The 27,054-nt window shown below is 32.8% G+C and overlaps 1 protein-coding gene across 4 annotated transcripts in view; it reads right to left on the bottom strand.

Annotated features, from left to right (window-relative positions):
- Positions 1–13,455: 13,455 nt before the first annotated feature.
- Scn7a (sodium voltage-gated channel alpha subunit 7) overlaps positions 13,456–27,054 on the bottom strand; it is a 77,436-nt gene continuing 63,837 nt past the window's right edge. For all 4 annotated transcript variants that reach the window (XM_033756409.1, XM_033756408.1, XM_033756410.1 and 1 more), the window contains 8 exons: positions 26,759–26,932; positions 24,946–25,053; positions 21,540–21,818; positions 20,674–20,727; positions 20,029–20,166; positions 18,213–18,317; positions 17,531–17,801; positions 13,456–15,181 (listed from right to left, as the gene is read on the bottom strand). In XM_033756409.1, coding sequence (XP_033612300.1) covers positions 14,115–15,181; positions 17,531–17,801; positions 18,213–18,317; positions 20,029–20,166; positions 20,674–20,727; positions 21,540–21,818; positions 24,946–25,053; positions 26,759–26,932 — 2,196 coding nt within the window. In that variant the 3' untranslated portion in view covers positions 13,456–14,114. The remainder of the gene's footprint in view (positions 15,182–17,530; positions 17,802–18,212; positions 18,318–20,028; positions 20,167–20,673; positions 20,728–21,539; positions 21,819–24,945; positions 25,054–26,758; positions 26,933–27,054) is intronic.

The raw sequence follows: 27,054 nt of genomic DNA, 5'->3' as shown, positions 1-27,054 counted from the left end.
GGGAGACCACTCCTCCACTTTCCATCAGGATACTTTCCTCTTCTATAATTTCTGTCAGTTGTAATAATGGAACATGTAGTCTTTTTTGTCTGCTTTGATGTGGTCAGAACAACAATTTATATTCATTTTTAAATACTAGTAATTTCTTCCCTTTGCTTAGTAGTATTTTATCATATGGCTAGATCAAAAAATTGTTTTTCATTCACCAAAGCACAATTAGATCACTCTAGATTAGGACCATTTATTTGGCAAATGTTTTTAATTTAATGTATTCAAAGATATCAATTTCTCTTTAATAATTTTTCTTTATATGCCCTGACTTTAGAAATATTTAGTTAACCAGATGTTACAATAATTTTCTCTATTTTTCCTTACAGAATTTTAAGAATTTAAAGTTTTAGTTCTTTTTTTTTTTCCTTTTCATTGAGTTTATTGGTACAATCTAGGTATACAATGCAGTTAATTTCATTACTGGGATCCTGTACCTTCACATGACAGGTCTTGGTTCTCATTTTTCCCCCTTGTCCCCGCCCTCCCTTCATCCCCTCCTTCCCTCCCTGAAATAGGAAAAAAAGGGCTAAACTATAATAGTACACAAGTTTTAGTTCTTATTGTTAGATCTAAGGTATATTTCATATTAATTTTTCATCTAAATGAGATATAATATAGATTTATTCATTTTTTTGAATGTGGCTATCAACTTACTATAGTATGATTCATTGAAAAAAAAAATCTTTTCCTGTTCTGTTATATCGATCCTTTTAAATAAAATCAGTTGTTCATATAGTTGAGGGTTTATTTCTGGATTCTGTTCTACTCCATTCATATTACACATCCATGTATTTATTGATATACTACACTGTTTTGATTATGGTAAAATTAAGAATTTTTATTTAAATCAGGTTATTACCAACTTTTTTATTCTCTAAAAACTTGTCCAATTCTTTTTCCATGCTTGGACAAACATTAAAGAGAATTAAAAATTGGAGATGCAAGTTAAAGCAAAGCACCAAAGGAAAAAAGCTATATTTACATATGTATGTCCGATTTATTTCACTTAATAGTATGGTCTCTAAGTACATCGATTTAACTATAAACATCTCAGATTTATCCTTTATCATGGCAGAGTGGTACTCCACTATATAAAAACTCACACCTTCTTTATCCATTTATTGGTTGATGGGCATTTGACTTGTTTCCAATATTTAGCTATTACACACTGTGCCACAGTGAACATGGGTGTGCATATTACTGTGGTGTGCTTTCAATACTTTCAGGAAGATGCTGAGAAAGGAAATACCTTGGTCAAAAGGAACATCTAATCCTATTTTTTGAAAAATTTTCACAGTGGGTACACAGAAGAGAAGAATTCCTTTCCCCCCATAAACCTGGCGGCATTATTATTGGTTGATTTCTCTATAGTAAGCATTCTTTTGCATTTAATGTAATTATTAGCATTTTTGTCAATATATAACATGACATTTAAAGCTACCATATTCCTATTTGTTTTCTGTCTTTCCAAACTGTTCCTTTTTACGTTTTTTAAAAATTTCTTTCTTTTTAAAAATTAATTTATTGCTATTGGAATTCCACAATATACTCTGTACTGGCTTATTAGCTTCCTTTTGTCTTTCCTATTTTTGTTGCTCTAAAGTTTACAATGATCTTTTTTAATGGGTTCCATTTTGACTTTAAATAAGATGATACTACTTTGTTTACAGGATACCAACCTTCCACATCTTTCTATTTCATCAATTTTACCTTTTGTGACCTTCATCAGGCCTTTAACAATACATGCCTTAATGTGAGTTGGAAAAATACCATAAACAATTTTGTGTCCCTTTGTCTTTGCACACTTTTTAGCTGCATCAGAAGACATCGTCCGTATTCACCTGCGCATTGGCCGTTTCCATCGCTCTTCAGCTCATTGCTCATTCACGTTTCAGACTCGTCATTTGCTTTAAAACTGAGGACATATTTTAGACTTTTCCTGAAGCATGGGCTATTGATAGCAAATTCAATTTATGTTTGCCTTAAAGTATTGATCTTAACTTTAGAAATGTTAACGGTATGTTTGATGTCTACGTGTTGGCCTAGGGGTCACCGAAATACGCTTCTTCGAATTTATTTTATTCTCTGTTAAATTTGGATAGCTTTCATTCCAACAGCTTCAAGTTCATTGTCTCTTCTGCACTTTTTAATCTGCACTGAAACTCATTCAGTTTACTTTTAATTTCACATGATACTTTTTTCTTTTTACTGTAGAACCTCCATTTGGTTATTTTATAATAATTTTCAATTTCTCCCTTTATTAGAGTTATGTTTTTACACACTTGTCTGTAGCTTTACTATTTATAATACACATTTTAGTCTTACTCTGCTTATTTAATACTTTATTGAATTTGTCCCTTTCTATTTCCAGTTAGGTGTCTTATTTCTTTTCTACTCTCTATCTTGGCTCAGATACAAGACAATGTGAATTTTACATTGCTGAGTCTATATTTTGTTATATCTCTTAAATACAGCATGCACTTATTTTCAGATTGATTGCCTGTGAAGATTGCACCAATGTGCAGTTAAGTCAGACCACCACTGGCCTTCAAATTGTGCTGGATTAAATTAGTTGTCTCCAGCTCTCCTTTCCTGTGTTTCATTGACCTATTTTACCTATTGTTCATTATGTAAAAATACTTCTTTCTTATATTTTATCCAGTTTTCTAGTTGTTGTAGTGATTTTCTGTTTCCACAGCAGTTAATCCTTCATAAACTAAAGCAGATCACTCTGATTTAAATAAATCACATTTACTCAATGATTGCACCTCACACTAATCACAGCTTAGAATTTCAATTTTTCTCTTTCACATTATCATATTTAATCATTACACATTATGCTAAGAGAGATGAACATAGAATAACTAAGAACTGAAGATTATAACCATAGCAGTAATGATATAAATTTTTTATATTCATGCAGCAATACAAAATTTCCAGAGCATCTAGATGAATAACTCTGTCATTCACCTAAAGAGAAAAAAGGAACACAATGTTAATATTTATAGGATGTATTGATAATGTAATATTCACCAAGATAAACCAATACAAAACAGAACCAAACACACAGACAACACTGTACCACATTCTTACAAATGCCTATAAGTGCTTTCTTTTTAATAATTCATGGTCTGATTAGAATGGTGTAGTACAGTTCCATTTCTTGTTCAAGATTTGTATGAGTCAAAAGGTTTATTTCTGTAGAATATGACCTGATCATAGGATCATGGGTGCTATCTGCCTTCTCTATATCAAGAGCAACAATTAAGTTTTGACAACTATGTGGCTAATTCTGGCTAATTGAGGTGAATGCACAGAGTTTGTGAAATTGTAAATTTAATGTGTAGTTCATCATTGGGAAAAATGTTCATTATTCTTTCTAATCTAAAATAATGCAAAGGTAATGGGATCACATTGTAGATTGATGACAGCTATTCCAGGAAGGTGTTTGGAGCCTTTCTGACACTTCTTATCTTTGGTGTTAAGAAAGTGGACTTGAGTAGGCTCATATCCTATAATCTGTTTTATCAGGGCTACATCGGTATTCACCATTATCTCACAAGAGCTTATCCAATTACAAGGTAGGTTCAAGATAACTGCTTTCCCTTCTCCCATACCCTGCAGTGGAAGAATTACTCTGGATTTTTATCTTTGAGGTTTTAACATTTTAGTTTTCTGTTTAGTGTTATTTGCTGTTTATTGCTCTGATGTACATGAGTTTCTGTAGACAGCAATGCAGGTCAATGCAAGCTAATGCACATGCAATCAATGGCTTGCAAAGCTTTCAATCTCACTTGTTTCCTGTATAGATCAATGACTAATGAAAGTATCCAGTTACTTCACTTAGCGTATATTTGGGAATAGCGTTAAGTGAAGCAAGCTTGAAATGGCCACCTGTTTCCATTATTTATGAGACGGTTCCCATGTGCACCGAACACTGCTGTGGTACAGATTCCCAGCAGACCTTGGTGCAGAACCTTTGTTTACACTGGAAGAGTCCATTGTTTTCTTCCTGTACAAAGCAATGTGAGTGAACAAAATATATTTAATAATTTAAAGTTCAGAAGAAAATTAGACATCTCAGAGACAAATCTTTATCACTTCCTATGGTATTAAAAAAATATACAACCCTGTCTTCTTTAGTTGAATTGATGTTACTTTTGTGGAGTCTTGCTTGCCCTGAGTATGTCAGTGCTTTACTTAATCTAAACAAGGTTCACTTATTTGAAAGGACAAATGCTTTCCTCAACCAGAAGTATCAAGTATGATTGAGAGAACAGTTTAAAAATATTATTCAGCAAATGAAAGTAATCCTTTCCCATACTGAAAAAGCATAATATATTCAATGATCAAAAAGCAGTCTTTCTTCACATTGTTCTGTTTTATGGGTTCATAATAATTTTCTTTTAATTAGGCTGTTGATTAGGAATCCTGGCATAATTTATCCGAAGCAAAAAGTGAAAGTCGGTTTAGGGAATGAAACTACTTCTTAAAATATTCATATATTTAATAAGAGTCAATTAGGATGGAATACTTAATTACTATTGAAAAAAGATATATTCAGGTTTAAACAGTAGATAATATACAACTGTTATCTGATGCTGGGTAGTCTAATGGTCCTTTCCAGATTCCTGTTTTATTCAAAGAATTGGATGGTATAATTTTTTTTCTTTTTTTTTTTTGAGACAGGATTTCCCTGTGTAGTTCAGGCTGGCTTTTAACCCACTATGTAGCACAGGCTGGCCTTGAACTAGCAGCTCTCCTCCTGCCTCAGGCTCGCTAGTGCTGGAATTATAGGCATGCGTCATGACACTTAGCTTGGATAGTACAACTGAAGAACATAACTGAAGTATTAAAAGTATAAAGAAGTGTTCTGGAGAGAAGTGAAAAGAAATGCTGTAAAGAAAACTGCTCTGAAACAAGGAAAGAAGAGAGAAAATAAAATACACTCTGTATACACAGAGGGCCATTGCAAGAGAGAGAAGACAGTGGCCACAAGGTTCAATGGCTGCTGACTTTTCTATCTTTCTTCTGACATCAGGTCCCAGGGGTCCCACGCGTGGCTCCCAAACTGCTCCGTGAGTACAGCCCTGCAGTGATTTGCCAGGTCTCTTTCTGTGATTGACAGGCCAAGCCCAATTACCTAGCTAGTTCTGCTGTGCCCTAATCTTTTGGTTCAATATATAAAATACTTGAATTTAAAGAACATATTTGACCTACTTCCTGCTACTCTATGATTACCTGAACTAGGCTTTTGTAGTTTGTTGCTTATGATTTATTGGCTTTACTTGAATCACTATTGGCCTTATGTGTATTATTATAGATAGTCCCTTCAAGTCCAAATTTTAGTTGGTGGAAAGAAGTACAAAAATGATTAGCAGGTTGTAAAATGTAGTATTTTTTCCAAATATCTCATGTGTCCAGCTAAGGAACAATAATGCTATTATCACAGGAGAGCAGGGAAGTGACTTTTGGAGAAAAAATAGTCATTTTTGCTGTACTTTGAATCTTCTTAAGGATGATACCTAGTTAGCAAATCACCATTTTATGATCTAAAACTTATAGTTATTAAAAGGAATTTATTCAATTGTTTTAATTGCTGTGTCTGAAACGTTGAGTTTTGTTCTGCAGAGAGACAGGAATAATTGTATATTTGGGAGGGAAACTACATATGTGTACAACATAGTGTAGAACCTTTGAAAGCATTTACTTGATATCCATGATAATAGATTTTTGAGTACTCAGGCTGGGATTTGAAAGCAAAAAGGCAATTTTCTGAATAGGAGATTTAAAAAATTGTGAGTTGAGGTAAGAGAAGATCAATAGGGCTGAAATTGTGAAAATGTTCTTTTTTTAATTATCTTCAAATTGTTGATATATGTTCAAAGGCCAGGTCAGATTTTATGTCACTATCAATCTAATATTTATGGCAATTTAAATTCCAGTAATCAAATTCTATATTTTCATAACTCTTTGTTTATAGTCTGTTGCTCCATCTAGATGGCAACTTCTTAAAGTTAGAGCATGTGTAGGTTTTTGTTTGTAGACTGGTAATAAGAACAGACTGTCTTGCTGATTTATGTGAGGGATTCTATGTTAGACAAATTTTGACACAAAAAACACAGAACCAAATAGCTCCACAATAGAATTCTACAAACAATTAAAAAAGAAATAATGCAAAACCTTCTCCTGCTTTTCCTAAATGTAAAGCAGATGGATTACTTCCCAACTGACTTTATAAGGCTAACGTTTCCTCAATACCAACATGAGACAAAGACAATACAAGAAAATTATAGGTCATATACCTGATGAACAGATGCAAAATTCTTCAGCATAAAGCCAGAAAGTGAATTTGACAGCAGTTAAATCATTGCTCAGTGTTTTCACAAATGACAATAAATAAATTTGAGATGGTATAGTAAAAGGATGAAAAGTAAAACCATACGGTTATCTCTCCATATACTAAAAATGCTTTTGATAAATTCAACATCCTTTCATGATAAAATTTTTCAAAATTATGTGTAGTAGAAATGCACATAAACACAATAAAGGCCACATGAATATATGACAAATCCACAGGTAACAGGACATTCAATGATAAAACGTCGAAAGCTTTTCATTGAAGATTGGGAACACAAGCTGAAGATAAGTTTTATTTCAATAGAGCACTAGAAATCTGAGAAAGATAAGTTAGACAAAAGAAAAAAAAAGACATCCAAATAAAAAAAGGAAGAAGTGCAATTATTTCTATTTTAATATAATATCGCAAAATATAAAGAAAACCCCAAAGACTTCACCAAAATCTGTGAGAACTCATAAAGTAATAATAAGTAAAATGTATGGGTATAATAAAAAGGCAAAATTAGTATCATTTCTTTCATTATCAACAAACTATCTGAGAAAGAGTTAAGAAATCAAGTACACTTGAAATAGTATAAAAATTTAAGACTAACTTAGGTCATAGGGTTATTTGTACAACAAAAATTTCTAAAATATTAGTGAAAGAAATTGTATATGACACAAACGATGTTCATAGATTGAATGAATGATTCTTGAAATATACATTCGAATGAAATGATCTACACATTCAATAAATCCCTACCAACACTGCAATGACATTTTTCACAGAAATATAAAAATATTGCAAAATTTGTATAGAATCAAAAAAGTCCTCAGTAAACTTGGGAAAAAAAATCCAAGCTGGACACATTATACCACTGGACTTTGAAGTTGATTACAAAGCTATGGTCATCAAAATAGTTAAAATAGTTAAAAACCTCTCCACAACAAGGAGACAGAATAGTGACAACACATGGATTAAGAGAAAATATTTGTAAAACATATATCTGATAAGGGATTAATAGCTAACATATAGAAGGAATTCAAATAACTTAATAGCCCAAAACAGCTTCACTAAAATTGTGTAAAGGAACTAAATGGACACACCCCAAAATAAGACAAAAACATGACCAACACATTTCTGAAAAGTTGCCTATAGTTACTGATTTTTCAAGGAAATGTAAATTTAAAAGCAATATATTATACTTCACACTGCTTACAGTGGCTATTAACAAAAAGATAAAAGGGAAGGGCATAGAGACAAGGGAACATTCATACATCATTACAGGCAAAGTAAACTAATGCATGTATAGCCATGATGAGAAACGGTGTATAATGTAACAGTACAATTATGGGTACAAAAGCCTGGAAAGGTAGGTAGATGGTAAAAAAATTTTGATCTAAATGTACAAAGTTTAAGGAAGACATCAAGAGTAAACGTCAGAGTTTTATTGCACAAAAACGGTGACTATAATAATTTGTATATTTCAAAATTGCTGAAAGATTACATTGTAAATAGTTTTACCACAAAAATATGAAAGGTAAAGTATGTATTCATTAGCCTGATTTAATTATTTCACATGGAAACATATATCAGAACATTATATTTTACCCCATAAATATATACAATTGGTAGTTTTTAATTAAAAATAAAAAGACTATAAAATTTAAAAATAATTTATTTTGCATATTGGGGATATTCCTTGATATGAATTCATGTTCCTTCACCATGCATTTTACCCTGTTTCTCCTTCCTGTATTTCCCCACCATTCAGGCAGAGAATTAGTATTTTCTTTCTACTCTCAAGTAATTTATATGCCAATAAAGAAAAAGAAAATGTCTTTTAGGGATTTTGTTCTCATCCAGTTTGGTGTGCAACCAGAATCATGGAAAGAATTAAGTTTGTGAACCGAGGTGCCATCGTACTCTGGCCTTTGTTTTCAAAACAACTGAATTCTTCAGAAAACTTACAGGGTTTGCACGTGTTCCAATGTAAAAACAAAATATCTTGAAATACAAAGAGGTGTGTTTGACTTTTCTTTCATGAGATTATATTTAAAAATTCTCTTTGATTTGAAGGGAAGACAGTACTTGTTTCACGCATTGACCCTGAGGAAGTTGGAAGGATCTGATGGATCTGAGAGCAATTCATTTCAAAAACCTCCACCCAGTCAGTATTCAACATCTCTGCAAATTTATCCTTCCCACTCTTTTTACATTGAAGTTTCTTTCCTACTCCCTGTGTCTTCAGAGGCATTCTCTCTGTTGCTCTGAGGAATTCTGCTGTCACTCCAAATTTGTACACCATATCCAGAAAAATACAAGTATCACAGTATGCACTTCAGGCCAGGGATTTTGCTCAGTGGCACTGTCTGCCTTGCAAGTGCAAGGACCTGAGTTTGATCCCTCGTACAGCCAAAAAAAACAAACAAAATAAAAATAAAAACAAACAAACATCATATGTGCCTCATCATCATTTCTTTAATTTTCTCACTCCCTTCTCCTAATTAAAAAAAAAAAGGAGCCAGAATTAATCTTTAAGCTTACTCTGGGAGAAATTACTCAAGGGGATAGTGTTAAAAAAACTATAATTTGAATATTTTTGCTAGTTAAAAAAATCTATAAAAAATCAAGTTTGTTAATTTATGGATCAGAGATAGCTATTATTATGGGGAGAAAAGTTACATTTCAAGGAGAGGATTCAAGGAATTTTTAGTAAAGTTGCTTATAAAAGATGTGGGTCGGGTTCAAGGGAAAAATCAAGGGATTTTGCTTCCACTTCTAAAAAAGACAAGGAAACAAGTATTTACCATTTTCTAGAGCCTAAACATAGCATGAAAAAGGTTCTTTACTGAAGTTGTGGCAATAAAGATAAGATACTAAACAAAATTGGCTGGTGTTTCCCTTTGGCCAAACTCAACAAGAAACCAGAGGTCAAGAGAGTCTATTGAAGTAACCACAGTGGGCAATATAATGAGACTCATGCCAAGGCCAGGAAGGGCAGAGAGGAACTCTGGAATGTAAAGGAAAGGTATCTAGGAGAGCTGACAATTTGTGATTTCAGGTACACTAATCTCAAATTTACATTTATTCTTATATGATTCTTATTTAATAGAACTTTCCGAAATATAGAAATACAATAACTTGTGCTATGAAATGCAGTAAACTCCAGAGGCAGGTATTTACTGAATACTACAAGTATTACTATCAAAATTTAGAAATTGAATTTTAATTTTATTTGTGCACTAATTTAATCTTGAGCAATCACTTGTGTCTACAAGTACAGATCTAGAGAATTGTTTGTCAACAATTAGTGTGTATTAGAAACACCTGGAAGGCTACCCAAATCTGTGATCCACTCTCTAGTTTCTGGTTCTATGTTTTGGGTCACTGAATTTTTATTTCTGAGAATATTATAATGAAATATTTAAAAATTAAATATACAGGCAAATTTTGAACACAGTTGAAGAGAGATGGCATATTATCCACTGGGGAGAACCAATATGAGTGAACGTGAATTTCTAATCTGAAGTTACCAGAAGCCAGAGGAAGGGGCAAAATGTTTTTCAAGGGCCGAAATAAAGATCAACGATTTTATAGTCTATGAATTTATTCTTTGGGGGATAAAAAGCAAATTTAAATGTTCTTAGGAGAACTAAAAGATTTTATTGCTAGCAGTTAAATTCTTAGAGAATAGCTAGATAAGTCTGAGGATTTAGCTCAGTGGTTCTGCCATCTGTCTCTCAAGGACTCTAGTTAAGAGTACCTAGAAAAAATTATTCAAATGAAAAATAAATAAAATAAATTATAGAAAGAAAGAAAAGTGATAATTCAAGGAGAAAAAACTTGGATACACACAATGGGTTTTATAAACCATACTTGACAATCGAAACAAAAATGTTAGCACTATTTAATTTCCAGTATATTTTTAAAATGATATTATAAAGAGGGACATTATATAATAATAAACATACAACCTCTCGTGAAGAAATAGAAATTTTAAATATAGATGCTTCCAACAGCAGAACTTCAAAATGCAGCAACTCTGCTGGTGATGAAGAGAACAAACAAATCTAGAGCTGTTGTTGCACTTTCAATAGTTACTTCTCAAAAACTGATAGAACCAATCCAAAGAAAACATATAGATGACCTGAGAAGCACAGTGAATGGACAGGATGTAACTGACATACATAGAACACTCCCTCCACTGTGAGAGAACACACATTTCTCCGAGTCGGTAGAGCAGGTATTAAGAGAGGTCAATCATGCTGAGCCACGCATAAAGCAAACCTCGATAAATTTTAAAGAATAGAAATTTTACCTAATGTGTTGTTTGGCCCCAGTGGAATGAAACTAAATTGATAAGCTTCTGAATGGAGAAAAATTCATACCATAGTAATGATCTGGAAGACACATTATTATTAATAGAGCAATAATCTTCAAACAAACTGCAAACTCAAGTGAGCTTTATCAAAATCCTGTTTCCTTTTTTACATAATTTGATGAGCTGATCATAAATTGGTATAAAAATTCAAGTGCCACTGGGTTTGAATAGAATTACCTTCTTCACTAATTGATAAATTTGCCTTTATATTCAGGGGCTCACTTTACTAAATTTATCTTCAATTTCCAAGGTAGAATTCATCATTCCTCCCCTTATGTGTACTACAATTTATACCAGTAGTATAAAAATGATCATGTATTATAATCAGCTGCATAATTCTGTTTTCTCCTAGTAGTACTCTTTTAAATCTCAGATTTATCTTTATGTGTGGGTAGGCTCTGAGTTGGCCTCAGTTAGCACTTACTAAATGTTGAAAATTTCTGTTGCTGTATCCCTTTTGCTTTTTCATTTCCAGGAATGACCTCTACTTCTAAATTCCTTGCAAGGCCAGGTGAGGGGTGGGGAAGATGGACAGACAGAGAACACCCAGGCTCGGGAACTAAATGTGGCTAGTGTCTTGGCCTTGTCACTAAGTTGTATGCCATATAAAGACTCTTAAAACTTTTCTAAACTCATTGTTTATTGGTCTATACATTGAGCGTTATTACTGTTTCATGCATAATAATCAGTACCAGGTAGCGTGTTAAAAAGTCAGCTTAATAAATGGTAATTATTAAAGTTATCATTAAAACTACCTCAAGTATAATATATTAATAAATGCGAAATAATGCTATAAAGCAGAAATTTATAAATGGTAGCACACTAATACATTTAATTCAGCATTATCTTCTCAAGGAAAATTTTAATGACACTGCATATGTAGTAAAACTGGAATTACAATTTTAATAAGTGATTTTTACATGTTGTCAAGGTATAGGGGCTCCTAATGAGCTCACTAACATTTACTTTATAAAGTTAAGTGATTTAAAGGAGGCCTAAGTGTTTCAAGTCTTAATTTTGAGTCTGAATGAATAAATTTTGTGCAAAGTACTTTTTAAAAATTCTGCTATACTATACAAAGCTGCCAACATGAATGACTAAATTAAAAAAGAAAAATAAAGCTTAGTAGGGTTAATTTACTGTATTTATTATTTTTCATAGTATCTAAAAAGTAGAATATATCACATTATTTTGTTAAAAATAAATCTTTATGCAGTTTTTGGAAGGTTACTAGCAAATATATTTTACAAATAAAAGCAACAGTTTTCAAACTAAAATCAATCTGTGGTCTTTATGGAGTTTATAGAGGCATGTTATGATTCAGCTTAAGTACCTAAAGCAGTTTCCATATTAAGCCATCCCCAAGAAACAGAAAACTGGGGAGCTTAAGTAAAACACCAGCTGTCACCACATCACCAAATTAACACTGAATCATTTGTCTTTATCACATGAAGAAAAAGAAGAGAAAGAAAGGAACATTTATAGGAAAAAAAAAACAGAAGTCAGAATATATATTTATTTAGGGGATTCCCCAAAGGCATCTTGGTAAACTTATTGTATTTCTGAAGATCAAAAATAGATTGTAATACTTAAGGCTCAAGATCATGCAGTCATAATAAAATACAATTACCAATATGTAAGTGACATGGAATGTCATACAATGTATTTAAAACTTGTCATTTAAGTAAACATTTTACATTTTATTTTTTAATACTGAGGATTTTGTGGGCGCATTGAAGTCAATTTTCATACAAATGGAGTAAACGTCATATTCTCAGACTATGTGGATATGAATAATACTTTGGTGACTAAATCAAAGGACAAGTAAGTATTTGTGACCAATTTAAAAAATAATTTTAAAAGTGAAAGTTAATGTTTAGGGTTTTAAAATTTCTCGAATATAACACATTTCACATATTACTTATATATGATGAGATATAATCACAAAACTGGAAAAGATAAATGAATTATTAAAACCTATTTAGTAAATATTGATGTTATAAAATAAGAACTTACACTTTTATCTCCTAATTCAGTCTTTATAGTTTGAATGATTATTTTTGTCTCTATAAGAATCACAAAGTACAATAAAAAGTATTTGAAGTGGCTACAGGTTCCCAATTAAAGGTCAAGATGCTGTGAAAATTATTAGATGTGCTAGTAGCTGTCAATTCTGCTAATTCATTTTAACATGCACTTGTGTCTTAGCTTATATATTTAATGTTACATTATAAATAAATGGTAAAAATACATCAGTTTTATAATAAGGTAAAGCTTAGGTCTATTTACACTTTATTTACTATGTAATTTTAGTAAGCGAATACATTTTTAAAGAGTGCAAATGAGAGGAAAAAAAGGAAAGTATAGGCCATAGCTATAGTTTTATTTATACTTCCTACTGTATAAATCTGTATCCATCATGTTGTAGATTTAGAGCACATGTAGAACTAGCCAAAGAAATAAGAACCCAGGAGCCCATGGACGATGAAACACTATTCTCCACCTCCAGGAAAAAAAAAATAGAAGAAAGAGGAGAGGGGCAGGAGGAAAAGGAAAAGAAGAAGGAAAGATGAGGGAGGGGAGGGAAGAGGACAATGGAGGGAGAAGGAAAAAGGAAGGAAGGAAGGAAGGAAAGAAAGAAATAAGAAAGAAAGAAAGAAAGAAAGAAAGAAAGAAAGAAAGAAAGAAAGAAAGAAAGAAAGAAAGAAAGAAAGAAAGAAAGAAACAAAAATTTAAAATAGGGCTTTGATCTATTTCAACCAGCTTTTAATCACCCCAAAAGTCTCTGTGACTGATCTCAAAGGCACTTTCTAAAGAACTGCCCTCTCCCTTCCCTTACCTGACATTCCTTTAGGCAAGCTCATGATTTAGTGAGCTGCAGCCTTTCACTATTTCCTAACCACCAGCTCACTTTAAGAAAATATTCATTTGCACCTGAGCCCTGGTAACATTGTTTTGAAACCTATTGCATTTTACATATAATACACAAAGAAGCCTCTTTCGTTCAAAATACTCATTACCATTTCCCCCAGTCCTCCAGAAGAGGCTCACATCAACAGAACCAGATAGAAAAACAAGTACTAGATTGCCAAAGGGCAAATTCAACTTACTTTAACCAACTGCAGCAATGTTAATACATTGTCTTTCCCTATAGATTGGTGAGGCTGAACATATAAAGCTGAAAAAGTGAGTTCAGTATGGAGATTTGTGACTACAAGTTTAATTTTTATTCGTTGTAAGCAACCGATCATGTCTGTGCTCTCTCTCTGATCAGTTTTGTTACTTAAGCTTTTAAAATTATGGAGATAGATAAAGAAAACAGAAAGGTGATAACTGGGATTAGATCTGACTTCGAATAGCTGATTTTTCTTTAGTTTTTTCAAGACAGATACCTTCTGTAATAGCTTGGACTTCCTGCTTACCACCCAATGTAGAAATATCTGATGTATTTTTGTCATTTTGCCTTGAGCGGTAATTTTTATAAGCACGTTGAATGATGGTCGCTGAAACTGCCTCCTGTTTTCGTTTCAAAGTAGTTGTGATTGGTTCATATGTGATTTTAAAAGGGTTGGCTAATGAAAATGCTGATTCTATCTCTGAAAGGATTTTCTCCATCCCTGTATCTTTTCCCATAACTCTTTTTGTGAAAGCAAGTAAGATATCAAGGCAATGAATTCTGTCTCCAACAGCCATGGGAAGATCCATAGCCACAAGCTGTCCCTTGTTTGGTTTTGCCATGAAAAGAGGAGGATCAAGAGCAGCTGCAAAATCTGAAAGCTGGCTGGAATCTATGTACTGGGTCCTATCAGGATCAAATCTCTTCCATACCTGAAAGAATTTCCTAAAATCATCTTCACTCAACGTCCTAGTTTTTTTCTTAGAAACAATGTTTAACAATTCCATGATCACAACGATATACATATTAACAATGATAAGCCATATTATGAAAATGTAACTGACAAAATAGAAAATCCCAACAGAAGGGTTCCCACAGTCTCCTCTAACCTGAGTCCCAGGATTAATTTTATCAGGATCACAGTCAGACCATTTACTGTTGAAAATTGCATAAAGCATCCCATCCCAACCTGCAAATACTGTAACTTGAAAAAGACAAATCATACTGCTGCCAAAAGTTTCGAAATTGGATACGTCATTAATTCCAGCTTCTTTTTTAACATAGGCAAAGTTGTACATTCCAAAGATGGCGTAGATGAACATGACCAGGAAGATGAGAAGACTGATGTTCAACAGTGCTGGGAGGGACAGCATCAGAGGGAGCATCAGATCACGGAACACCTTTGGCCCTTTCCCAAGACGCAGGATGTGGATGATGCGAGAGAGAAGTACCAGTTGCACAAGTGTAGGGGGCACCAAGTAGTATCCCACTGTCATAGGCAGAAGCAGTCCTGGTTAAAGAGAAAAGAGTCAAGAAAATTATCCACATGTAATGATGTTTAGAGGAACATGCTATTTTATACTTAAGTGGTTGTTTCTAGATTTTAATTTTTATTAATGCCTCCTATTTAACACATTTTGGATGTTTAGGTTAGCTAAATACTCATTGTCTCAATGTCAAGATATCTAGAGAAACTTTGAAGGACTTTCTTCTGTACTGTAATCTTGGGAATATTGCAGATCAAGTACTTCTGGAATTACAGATGACCTGAATCTGTAATATAGGATCATAGTCTTAAGGGTTTTCTTTTTTTTTTCTGATTGCTGTTGGATAAAGAATTCAATCAAATTTATATTGAATATCTTAAAAAGGCATCACAAAAATAGGCCAAGGTCAATAACATGATTTCTAGCCTCAAAGACTTTTTAATCTAGTAACTAGCGATAGCTAGTTGAAATAATTATAATGCAAGGTGGATAGCCCTAATTGTTAAATGTAATTACAAGAATGTTTGGCATTCAGTGATTCATAGTTTGTATTTTAATTCACTTGTTTCCTAAGTGGCATTTGTTTCTCAGGAGTTTTAAATGTGAAAGAAGTGAGTTTTTCTTTAGAACCTAAGGATAGTTCATTTGAGTTGAAAAGGTGGAGGAAGAAAAATTCCATGTAGCTTCTAAGAAGAGTGCGTGTTTGCTGACAGGAAGTCTCACGCCACATATGTGTGTCAAACTTGGCCATCACCTAAGATGACACTGTGGTGTTTTTCCCACATCCACCTTCTCTTTAGAGTGAATTTTCCACGCAGACTCAAATTTTCATTTCTTTTCAGTCTTCAAAACTCCTCAGTTGTGCAGGAAATATTTTTACCTAACATAAAAAAAAAAAAAATTCCAATATCCTCACTACTCTAAACTCCCCTTCTCATCTGAAGCCGACTTTATACTGATGACATCATTCCTGCCTGATAGTTTCAAGCAAAGGCAGCGTATTCTCCCCAACTCTTCCTTAAGAAACATGGATACTTTTTTTTTTTACTTTCTAATGAGATTTTCAGACTCTTATTTGCACCACACATGTTTCTTAAGGAAGAAACATGGATACTTTTTTTTTTTACTTTCTAATGAGATTTTCAGACTCTTATTTGCACCACTTTAATTAACAAAAAAAATTTTTCCAACCCTTAATGAATCATGTCACTCAGCTATTCCATTTCCTACCATTCCTTGGCTCAAGGATCTACTCATTCCACTTTACTTCTATGCACTGGTAACCTCAGTAATTCACTTGTCATTTCACCTCAGCATCTACCATTCATAACCCATCCAAAGTCCAACTTCTCTACTTCTGCTTGTTGTCCCTATTTATATGAAGCTGGCAGCTACATATGTGTTGTGGGGAAGCCGACAATAAAGAAACTCCTTTCTTCAGAAACACTTTGATCCTAAATTCTTTGCATGGCTACCTCTTTATACAATGGATCTTTGTTTAAATTTTTTCTTCTCCCACAAAATTTGCTCTGACATCTACTTGTTGAGCAGTTGCCCCTCCCTCTGTTGTGCTGCTGTAGTCCCCTGTACTTCCTTTATCATAACTTTAGCAGCACCGCATTAAAACATACTCTTTAATCATTTGTGCCCTTTAATAGACAAACTATATATATATATATATGCAGGAATTGTCCCTATCTTGTTTACCACTGGTATTTTTGTTTTGTTTTGTTTTATTTATTGGTGGGGAGCATACTTTGGATTGAACCCAGAGGCTTTGTACTGAAATATATCCTGTCACTTTTTAATTTTTATTTTGTAATGAGATCTCCTCTAGTTGCACAGGCTTGGTTTAAACTTGTGCTCCTCCTGCCCTGGCCTCCAGAGTGCTGGGATTGCTGCTATGTACCACCACACCATGTGACTATGGTAACCCTCCCATACAGTATAGCATCTATTCACAAAGAAAATACTTGAGTATATTTCTTAAATAAAACAGTAAGATCTCCCAAGTAAGATTGCTTTGGACAATTAGAGGGAAGGAATAGTGAATTTGAAAGGTTAGATCATTCTAAGATATAAGGATCCTTCTATTGTTTTCCTAGAAATGAATTTACTTATACATTGAATGGTAATTAAGCATTTGTCTTGTGGTTTGTGACATAAAGTATATTCTATTAGCTTAAGAAATATATATATTTAACATCCCTATCTGTAGGCACATGTGTGAATGAAAAAAATACTGAGCCTTCCTGACTGGAACAAAAAGATCTCTAACTGTTTTTGCTATAAGACTGTATCTGAAATGATATTAATAAGTTTGCCTGGATTAATATGATGATAAATGAAAATTGGACTGAACAAAATCTTACCTGTGATGGAGAAAATGACCACCATAAAATCCAAAATGTTCCATACAACAGTGAAATAGTAACAGTGGAAGGAGATGAGCTTCAGAATACATTCTACAGTATATAACATAACAAAGGTTGCATTGATCCAGTAGAGAGCAATATCCATTTGTCGACTCTGGTCATCGCTTTCTGTCATCATGATCATTGCTTGGAGACAGATAAGAACCATGCTGATGACATTAAAAACTTGATTTGTTACCAGGTCAAAAATGAAGCCTTGGAACATGTTCTATGGGTAAAGAAAACAAGTGCAGTACCATTATTAATAAGCTGTACGTTCATACATACAGTCATCAGAGTCTGTAACTTCCCCTAAAATAAATGTAAATGAGGGTGTACATTTTGACCAAACAAACCTACAGCACACAGTCAAAACAAAAGTGGATGGACATGGTCAATACACAATATACATACATGTGCAATATTATAGCAAATCATATTAATTTATATAGCTAAAGTATGTTAATAATTATAACATAAAATAACATATGAGCAAAAACTGACCATTAAAATCTTTGTCAAAGGGCATATTTTATAAATGTCAATAGCCCTGAAGATATTTTAAAATATATTTTATTTGTAAAATGAAGTAAATAAAGGAACTTTTTAAAGTTTCAAAAGAATCTATACATTTCCTTACTCTTGGACGAGGTATTTGTTTTTGAGAATCTTCATACATCAGCCTCTTCATTCCATGATACAGTTTCTTCTGTTTCTCAGTTATAAAGATATTGGAGCCTCCATGGTATACAAATGAAAGAAAAAGACATTAAAATCACTTTTAATCCAAAATTTCCTTTGTATTAATCTGCATTTTAGAACAGTTGGCAGTTATTAATATAATTCTTTTCAGAAGGTTTAACTGCAATGGTCCAAGTCACGTTTGACCATGGTTGATGTTCTGCACAAAAATGCATGTAAAACAGACATGGAATACTAGTTGGTAATGAGTTCCATTCAATGATATTTTGATATACTTTCCTCTAAGCAGTCACCCCTATTTATAATATTTAGTCTACGAAAGCCTTCCTTTTCTTAGAGAGGACAAACATAAAATAGGGGATACCTCAAAAAATTAATTGAGCATAACTGAGCTCAAAAGACAAGATTTAAATTTATTTGTACCTGTTAATAAACAGGTACACATAGAATTGATCAATATTTTGTTTGTTTTCACAGCATTAGGGATTGAACTGAGGGCCTTTGCATTGACCTACATTCCCAGTTCTTTATAAAACTTTAAGACAGCGTCTTGCTAAATCAATTTCCCAGGCTGGGCTCAAGCTTGCAATCCTCCTATCTCAGCTTCCCAGATTATTGGGATTACAGGCACGTATTACCCCTTTTAGGAAAGCATTTATTTTTTAAATGTCCATATATGGCTTTATTTGATCAACTCCTGTAAGAAGGTATTTTTATTATTCCAAAAGTACCTGCAGTTTGCACCTTCTAGGGCTCATTCAGTTTTGTGATTCTAGTGCTAATTTTAGTATCTTGTACAACATATATAAAGTAATAATGATATATAAAGCTAGAAATTAGGAATTGCTGATGCCTAAATTAGAATCCATTCACTTACAACTGACAGGGATCACCAATGCAAAGCCCAAAAATAAACTTAGGGTGTCACCACACGGGGCTGACCTACTCAGGAAGCTGAAGCACTTGATCAAAACCACATCTAATCATACTGCCCCTCCCACCTCATTAGCAGACTACCTATTATGCTATATAGTTTTTACATGTGAACGACATTTAATGACACTGTTGGAGATGGAATTTCACAGTTATTATTTCTTTTGATTTTTTGGAAGGCATTCCTAAATCTCATAGAGAGTAGGTCCCTTTGTAAAACATAAAAGTGGATAGATGCCTTGGTGCCCTTTGCATTTTTGGAAGCCAAGGGAGTCAAAATTGTGCACAAATGGCACCAAATATACAGAAATGGTACCAAAATGTGGCTAAGTGTCTCTAAGTTTCCTAAGATTGAGTTTAAGCCCTCCTATTTAGGACCAGCTAGAGTCTACTTCAAACAGAAAGAGCTACTCTAATGTAGAAAAATGTTTGTGCTACTTATAGCTGTGAAAGCTTCTAATGTATCGGAGTAAAAGAGTATTATCCTTCTTCAAGTCTTCACATATTTGTACAGATATGCAAAAATACTATTAATTTCTTTTCATCGTTTCATCATTTATAAAACATACATACAGAAACACAAGTATGTATCAAAATTCAAACTTCACTGTGCATATTTTGGACATTGAAAGCAATATGAGAATGAATACTTTAGTAGTTCTTGACAACATGGAAAAGCAGAAACAATTATTGTGTTTTATATGCACCACCGAAGAATGCCACTGAGGTAAATTCTAAACCAATTACTTGAAAGAGGGCATTTATAAAAATGTGTCAGATTTATTTTCAGGCAATTATGAACAAAGGATATTTATACTTATCTTTATTGTATGCTTGTTGAAATTAGTAATAATAACACCAATCAGCATACTCAGTGGGAAAAATAATCCAAAGATAACAAAAACAATAAAGTAAATATACATGTAGAGGCTGCTTTCAAAATTAGGCTGCATTTCTACCTAAAAATGAATTTACAAATAATCATTTATTATAAATTTTTAAAACACAAGATTTATATATAAACCATTTCATGACAAAAAGATCTGATTACACAAGTATGTGGCATGCAAGTCTGAATGTAGCTAAAGAAATCTATTCTTCTGTGTAGCTAACATTCACTAATAATAAAAGACTAATATATGATTTTTTTAAAAAAGAAATATATGATTTTTTTAATAAAGAAAATCAAACAGTGCTACTTAAATTAATTTTTTCTGTTCTTTGGTGAAAGAATATCATTTCATTTTTTTACTTTAAAATTAATTTCATTGGTTAACTTCTTGTTATAAAAATGATAATCCTTTACATGTGTTTATTGGGTCTCAATAATTGTATATCTTCCTGAAAAGATTTCATTGCCTATGAATTACCCAATCTGAAATGTATATAATTGCTATAAATACCATGTGTGTTGTGTTTAAATTGCCTGAGGCTTAACAGTGCTTTTTAAACTATGTTGTACTTACACCAACAGAGTCAACTGCTGAGTACATAATATCGATCCATCCATTAAATGTTGCCTATAAAAAATAAGATATATTTAATATTGTGGAAATCTACTTTCAGAACAAAAAAAATTCTGTGTGTGTGTGTGTGTGTGTGTGTGTGTGTGTGGTACCAGGGATTAAACTTGGGACCTTGTGCTTGCAAGGCAGGAAGTGGAATCACTGAACTAAATCTCTAGCCCTCAACTTGTTTGTAATACTCTAAAACTTTGATAGTAGGCCTGTAAAATTCAATATATAGCATGCATAATTGATGTATTTAGCATGTTTCATTATACTGCTAATAATTTGACTTATTTTATTTATAATCAACAACACAATATTTTAAAAATAGTTAAACAGAAAAAGAATGAAAAATAGAAAATAGATCAATGGTAAATAAGTACATACTTCGAGGGTCAGTTATTTGTAGCTGTTCATACGTGCTTTTCTGTTGGCTCAATAAGAGGAGAGAGGCCCATGTTTTCATATCTTAGATATTGAGTCACTGGGTAGATATTCCTCCAAGCACCAAATTAATGAAGAGTGGTAACCCACTTTGGACCAACTGCCTGATCAGTAGTGGAAGAAGCAGCTTTGGCTAGCACTTACCAACTCCTCTGTTAGTGCTGCCTTCATCTCCACAGGATGGGGACTGTGTTTCATGTATGTCTTCCCAAAGAAGTCTAGTATAGTATATCCAACAACTATTATCTATTAATTACTAATTGCTAAAATATGCTATAATCAAATATTTGAATCATCCATACTTTGTTTTTTGTATTTGGCCTACAATATGAATGAATGTATAATTGAATGAAAAAAAACTTTCAAAATAATGTACTTACTACTTGAAGTAGAGAAAGGAAACCATTTCCAACATGGTCAAAGTTCATTTTTGCATTCTTCCATGACAAGGATTCATTATGCATGAGGCTTTCACACTGAGTTTTATCCCATACTTCAGACACTGAAAACATTTCTCCATTTAGTTGATCAATGCATGCATAGAACTTGCCAGCAAATATCTGTACTCCCATGATACTAAAACTGAGCCAGATCATAAAGCAGACCAGAAACACATTCCAAGCAGGTAGAGTTGTTTTTATCAAAGCTCTCACAACCACCTGGCACACAAAAAATAGAAATACAAACTTTAGATAAGAAATGTGAAACTATTTTAATTTCTGACCAAATTGAAAATACTACTTGATATAGTGCTATACTGAAAAACAAGGGGCAGGGGATTTAGCTCAGCGGTTCTGCCAAATGCCTTGCAAGCTCAAGGTCTTGACTCCAACCTTAGGGAGGGTAAACATGCAAAGAAGAAGAAAGAGTGATATGAAAAATAGAAGACCAAGAGATTGCACCACAAAGTGATGGGAGGAGATGGCTTCAGGAAGGAGACTGAACACTCATTTGCAATTTGCAAAGCTTCAAACCTCCACCCTGAGCCTTTTTCCCCCAACTAAGAAGTAATTTCAGAAGAAGAGATTTGCAAGATGAGTCTACCACCTAAACTTGAATACCAGCCATAGCCTATAATCATTTCTTTAACTCCCTTTACCATTAACATTGGTATTACTCTTATCGCTCCACTGAAGCTATTATGGCAAAAGAAACTAGTTGGTTTATCCAATGGAATATTTTCAATACCTGCCATTTCTTTGTCATAGTGTTTATATATTTTATTTCCATTTTTCTAAGACATCATTTTTTCTCTTTTAACCATGCTTTTTCCTCTGTCATTATTAGACAAATTTTGCCTGTACTTTCTTGTTTATGTCATAATCTTCTGTCCAATATTTTTAATTGATCTTTCAATCACTTTGTTATAGTTCTAAAATGAGGGCACAGGTCCTCTGTTGACAATTTATATGCTTTGAGAAGCCCATTGATCCATCTGCTGTAAAAAATAGCTGCCCCATCCATCAGAAAAATCTATGTGACAACAGAGAAGTGGGGATGGTTGACACATATATTGGAGTACCTAAGATTTATTAGGTAAATGGAACATCAGTTTTATAAACATGTAGCTTAATAATGCATCTGCACATACAATTTGACCACAGAATTTTCAGAGGTTGAGATGAGGTTTCTGTATCTACTGTTTTGCTATCCTTAAGCTCAGGACTCAGTATCTTATTGTCTTTGTAATGAACGTACCCTTCCTCCCTCCCTTCCTTCTTTCTTTCTCTCTCTCTCTCTCTCTCTTTTTTTTTTTTTTTTTTTTTTTTTTTTTTTTTTTTTTTTTTTTGGTACCAGGGCATCGAACTCAGGACCTTGTGCTTGCAAGGCAGGCACGGTGTCACTAAGCTAAATCCCTGGCCTGGGAAGCTTCTTTCTAACATGGGAACAAGTCGGGGGATTTCACACTCTCTTCACCTGTGCATTAAAAGTTATGAGAGAAAAACTTTAGAATCACCTTCTAATATTTGTTACAATAGTTTATTTAGTTACACTCAGATTGTGTGTGTGTGTGCGCAGATTTTAATCACAGGCTATTTTATGAAATTTTCCTATCACTACACTGTATTTTTGCTGGAAATTAAGCTGTTTTATCATCTCAACCTCTAATCTTAGCAATCTTGTCAGCAACTTTCTTTTTTTAAAACTAGTTTTCCAACTTATTTTGTTTAAAAAGCACTTGTAAATGTTATCACAGGTTTTTAAACATTAATTTTATTGGTGCTTTTAAGAGATACATTGTAGTGACATTCATCGATGGAAATTTGCAGCTTTACAGAATCCATCTTGGTTCTCATTTTTTTCCCATTCCCCTGCCCTCCCTTCAACCCCTCTACCCTTCCCTATTTACAAAGACTTTGTTTCCATTTATTCTTTTTCTTATATTAATTCCATTCCCTGCTTTCTTTTCCCCTACCCTTCCCAGTTCTTACATAATGTGTTAATAAAATCTGTTTCAAAAGTTATAGTATAAATTATGATCACTCCTTTAGATTATTATTTTCTAGGTTTATAATATTGGAGTCTTTATATCCATACACCATAATAAATATTTCTTTCTCAAATCCAGCAAATCAAATGAATCTGGGAATAGATTAATCAGACTTAAATTCTTTTATAATGAATCAAATGCAAAGTCACATGAATTGCAAAAAGTCAAGTATATACTCAGTATAAGTGCATGCATACTTAGAGTAGTATGCTTTAAAATATATATAATTAATTACCTCTGTGTTAATGTTCTTATATAAGCATATATGTATACACATATAATTTAAAGGTGGTACTATTATCATTTTTAATATATCATCAAAATGCACATCCTAAGGAATTTATAGTTTAAACTTATAAGAATCAGTCAAATTTTGAGATAAAAAAATGATGTTTTACCAAATAGAATTTAAACATATGGCTTCTTAATGCATGGCAGCTTAAATGTAGCATACAATGTATAAACCACAGAGACATTACAGTTTAAAACAGAAATAATTTCTTGAATCTTTCCATAATATGTGATATGAGGTGATTCCTGCCAAAAAAGGCAAACTCATGTTAAATAATCTATGTAAACAACACTATAAAATGAACAAGAATGAAAAAAGGTAAAAATCAGACTCTTTCTTCCATTTCTGCTTATAGCTGATCAGTGCACATCCACGTACAGTACTTGTACTACTGTGGTGATCTTAGACTATTTTTTGTACCAAGTCATATGGCACTTCTATAGGTTCAAAAGTTTAAATAGTGGATATTTGGTGTGGCTACAACTATGAGCTTTCTCCACAGAAAAAGTTGTAGTGGGAGTGACAGAAAGAATATAAGAAAACAATGTGTGATGTGTGACTTTAGAAAAAGTATATTTATTTTAAAGCACAAATATTTCTTTCATCCAGTAAATAGCTACTTACTGAGGAAAATGTTTTATAAATGCAAAAAGTCGCTTACCAGATGAAGGGTTCATTTTCTGCAGTTATCTTTTTTTAAAGGAAGACTTCATTATATCAATATAAATTAGAAAGTTACTATTTTTCAAATTATATCTTTCCTATTATTTCCCTTTTGCTCATCTTTTTTAGTTTTCATATCTTTTGAGCAACAAAGACCTAAAATGTTAAAAAGTCTAACATATCCATTCCCATCTACTTTTAGGCAGAATATAAGATTTTTGTTGTACTAGTATTGTTGAAGATAGAAATAAAATATGAGGACAGTAAAGCTTGCTAGTTCATAGAAATTTATTGATCCCTCCCCCCAAATCCATAGATTAGTTTAGAAACTTTGTCTTACCTTCATTCTTTCAAACTGAGATAGAACTCTGAATGCCCGAAGAAATTTAATGGAAGCGAGTGGTTTTAAATCTCCCCGAGTTTTACCTATTAGGCTGAGACAAAACACCTGTACACATATTTTTTTAAAAAGAGTTAATATGATAATCTTAATGGAAATAATATATAAAATAAAGTCTGCATTTATTATAAAAAGATAGTCAAGGCTAATAATCTTTGAAGCATTTTGATATATATTTCAAAAATGTCTTAAATCACTTTGTATTAAAATCACTTAAAAAGAAGAAATTGTATTTTATGGTGATAAAGAACATGTTATTGAGATAAACATCTATTTTACACTGGATTAATATTTATAACCTTTTAGAGTTTGAAATTGGAATTTAAATGATATGATTATTTGCAATACAGCAATAGTATACAACAGTCATTAAAACCTGTTTTGAGATATATTCAGATATTCATTCATATATAACTATTGTAAGGATAAAATACAAAACAGGATTTAAGAGTTAAGGGATCAAGAAAGATACAAATATTAATGCATTAAATGAAAAATAAACTATAATATACTAAAATGATTTTTAATTTAGATACTCATGCATACAATGATTAAAGATGTGTAAGTGTTAATTGAGATTGAACAAGGTACTAGAGCCATTATTTATTTTTATTGTATCTTCATATTTTCTAGACTTCTAGGTCAACAAAGGTGAAGATTTTTCATATTTTATTCTACACTGGTCTTGAAGTAGACTTTGAAGTATGGAAATCATTGACAGAGCCATTGACTGATATGGCCACAAATGGACAATGACTAGGAAACAGGAAGGTGAGTTTTGGGGACAGTGGGGTTTGACTGTAGTAGCAGGGGATTTGTAAAAATTAATTTAGAAGAAGACCTCACTATTTCAAAGCAGTTAGTGATAGACTGAGCCATTTTTTCCTTCAACAAAAATCATCAAGGCACGAGGGATAAAAGAGAGAAGAAAACTGAGAAAAAATTCTGCCATAACAACTTATCTTTTAGTGGAAGAAGATAAACAATAGTCAAAATAAATAAATTATATGACATTAAGAGTGGTTACCAATATGAAGAAAAAAATAGGATTGGAAAGGAGTATGAAAGAGGCTGCAGTTTTAAATAAGGTAGTGAGATAAACTTCCAAGATTCGCTTCAACTAGGAAATGAATACCAACAAAATTTCAGGCTGAAGGTTGATAAGCACAAAGGCACTAACATGAAAGTACTTTTGGCTTCTTTGAGGTGCTTCAAAGTCGGTACTGGTGAATCAGTCTATACACAGGTGTGGCAGGGGGAATAGAGCAGTAGGAGATAAGGTTACACGATGGAAAGGATTGCAGGCCTTTAATCACAAAGACTGCAGCCTTTGCTCTGAGTGAGATGGGACATTTATTAGAGGGTTCAAAGAAGAGAAGGGGAAGGGCTTACATCCGTTTTACATAGCTCACTCTGGTTTTATGAAACACAGAATGAAGTGATACACAGACGGAAGTAGGGACATCAATTGAGAATTATTGCACTGAGAATAATGAAGCCAATAGGGTTTAAAGATTTTAGCGCTCTGATATTTCAGGATATTGTGCAACAAACCTTCCATGTTAGCAGTGGGTTCATAGGTGACTGACTTTATAGTAATTCAAGGGTGTAGAATTAAACTTTAAAATTTTTAGAATAAGACAAACATAGAATAGCTAAAATACATGCAAAGAGGGGGAAAGGAGACATAAGTAAGCAAAATAGTAAGAAAAAAATCCAATGGCCTTTAGATTTTTTTCTTTAAAATACGTACAATAACAACCATGAAGTCCAGCCTGTACCAGGCATTAGAGAAATAGGCTTTAAAGCCATAAGCCATCCACTTCAGAAGCATTTCCAGAATGAAGATGTAAGTGAAGATCATGTCAGCATATTCTAGTAAGATTTTAATGGTCTTTCGCTGATCAATATATATATCTTCAAAAGCCTAAGGGTAAAAAATTTAAGGGTAAGCATACTTGAAAATTCTAAAAACTCTTTGACTTACAAAGGAATTATATTCTGCTTCCAATTAGACAAAATACATATATAGAGATAAGAAGAGCCACA

Source organism: Fukomys damarensis, unplaced genomic scaffold (genome assembly GCF_012274545.1).
Source record: "Fukomys damarensis isolate Sample0158 unplaced genomic scaffold, DMR_v1.0_HiC HiC_scaffold_26, whole genome shotgun sequence".
In the NCBI taxonomy this organism is placed as follows: domain Eukaryota; kingdom Metazoa; phylum Chordata; class Mammalia; order Rodentia; family Bathyergidae; genus Fukomys; species Fukomys damarensis.
This window is presented reverse-complemented; position numbering and strand designations above follow the sequence as displayed.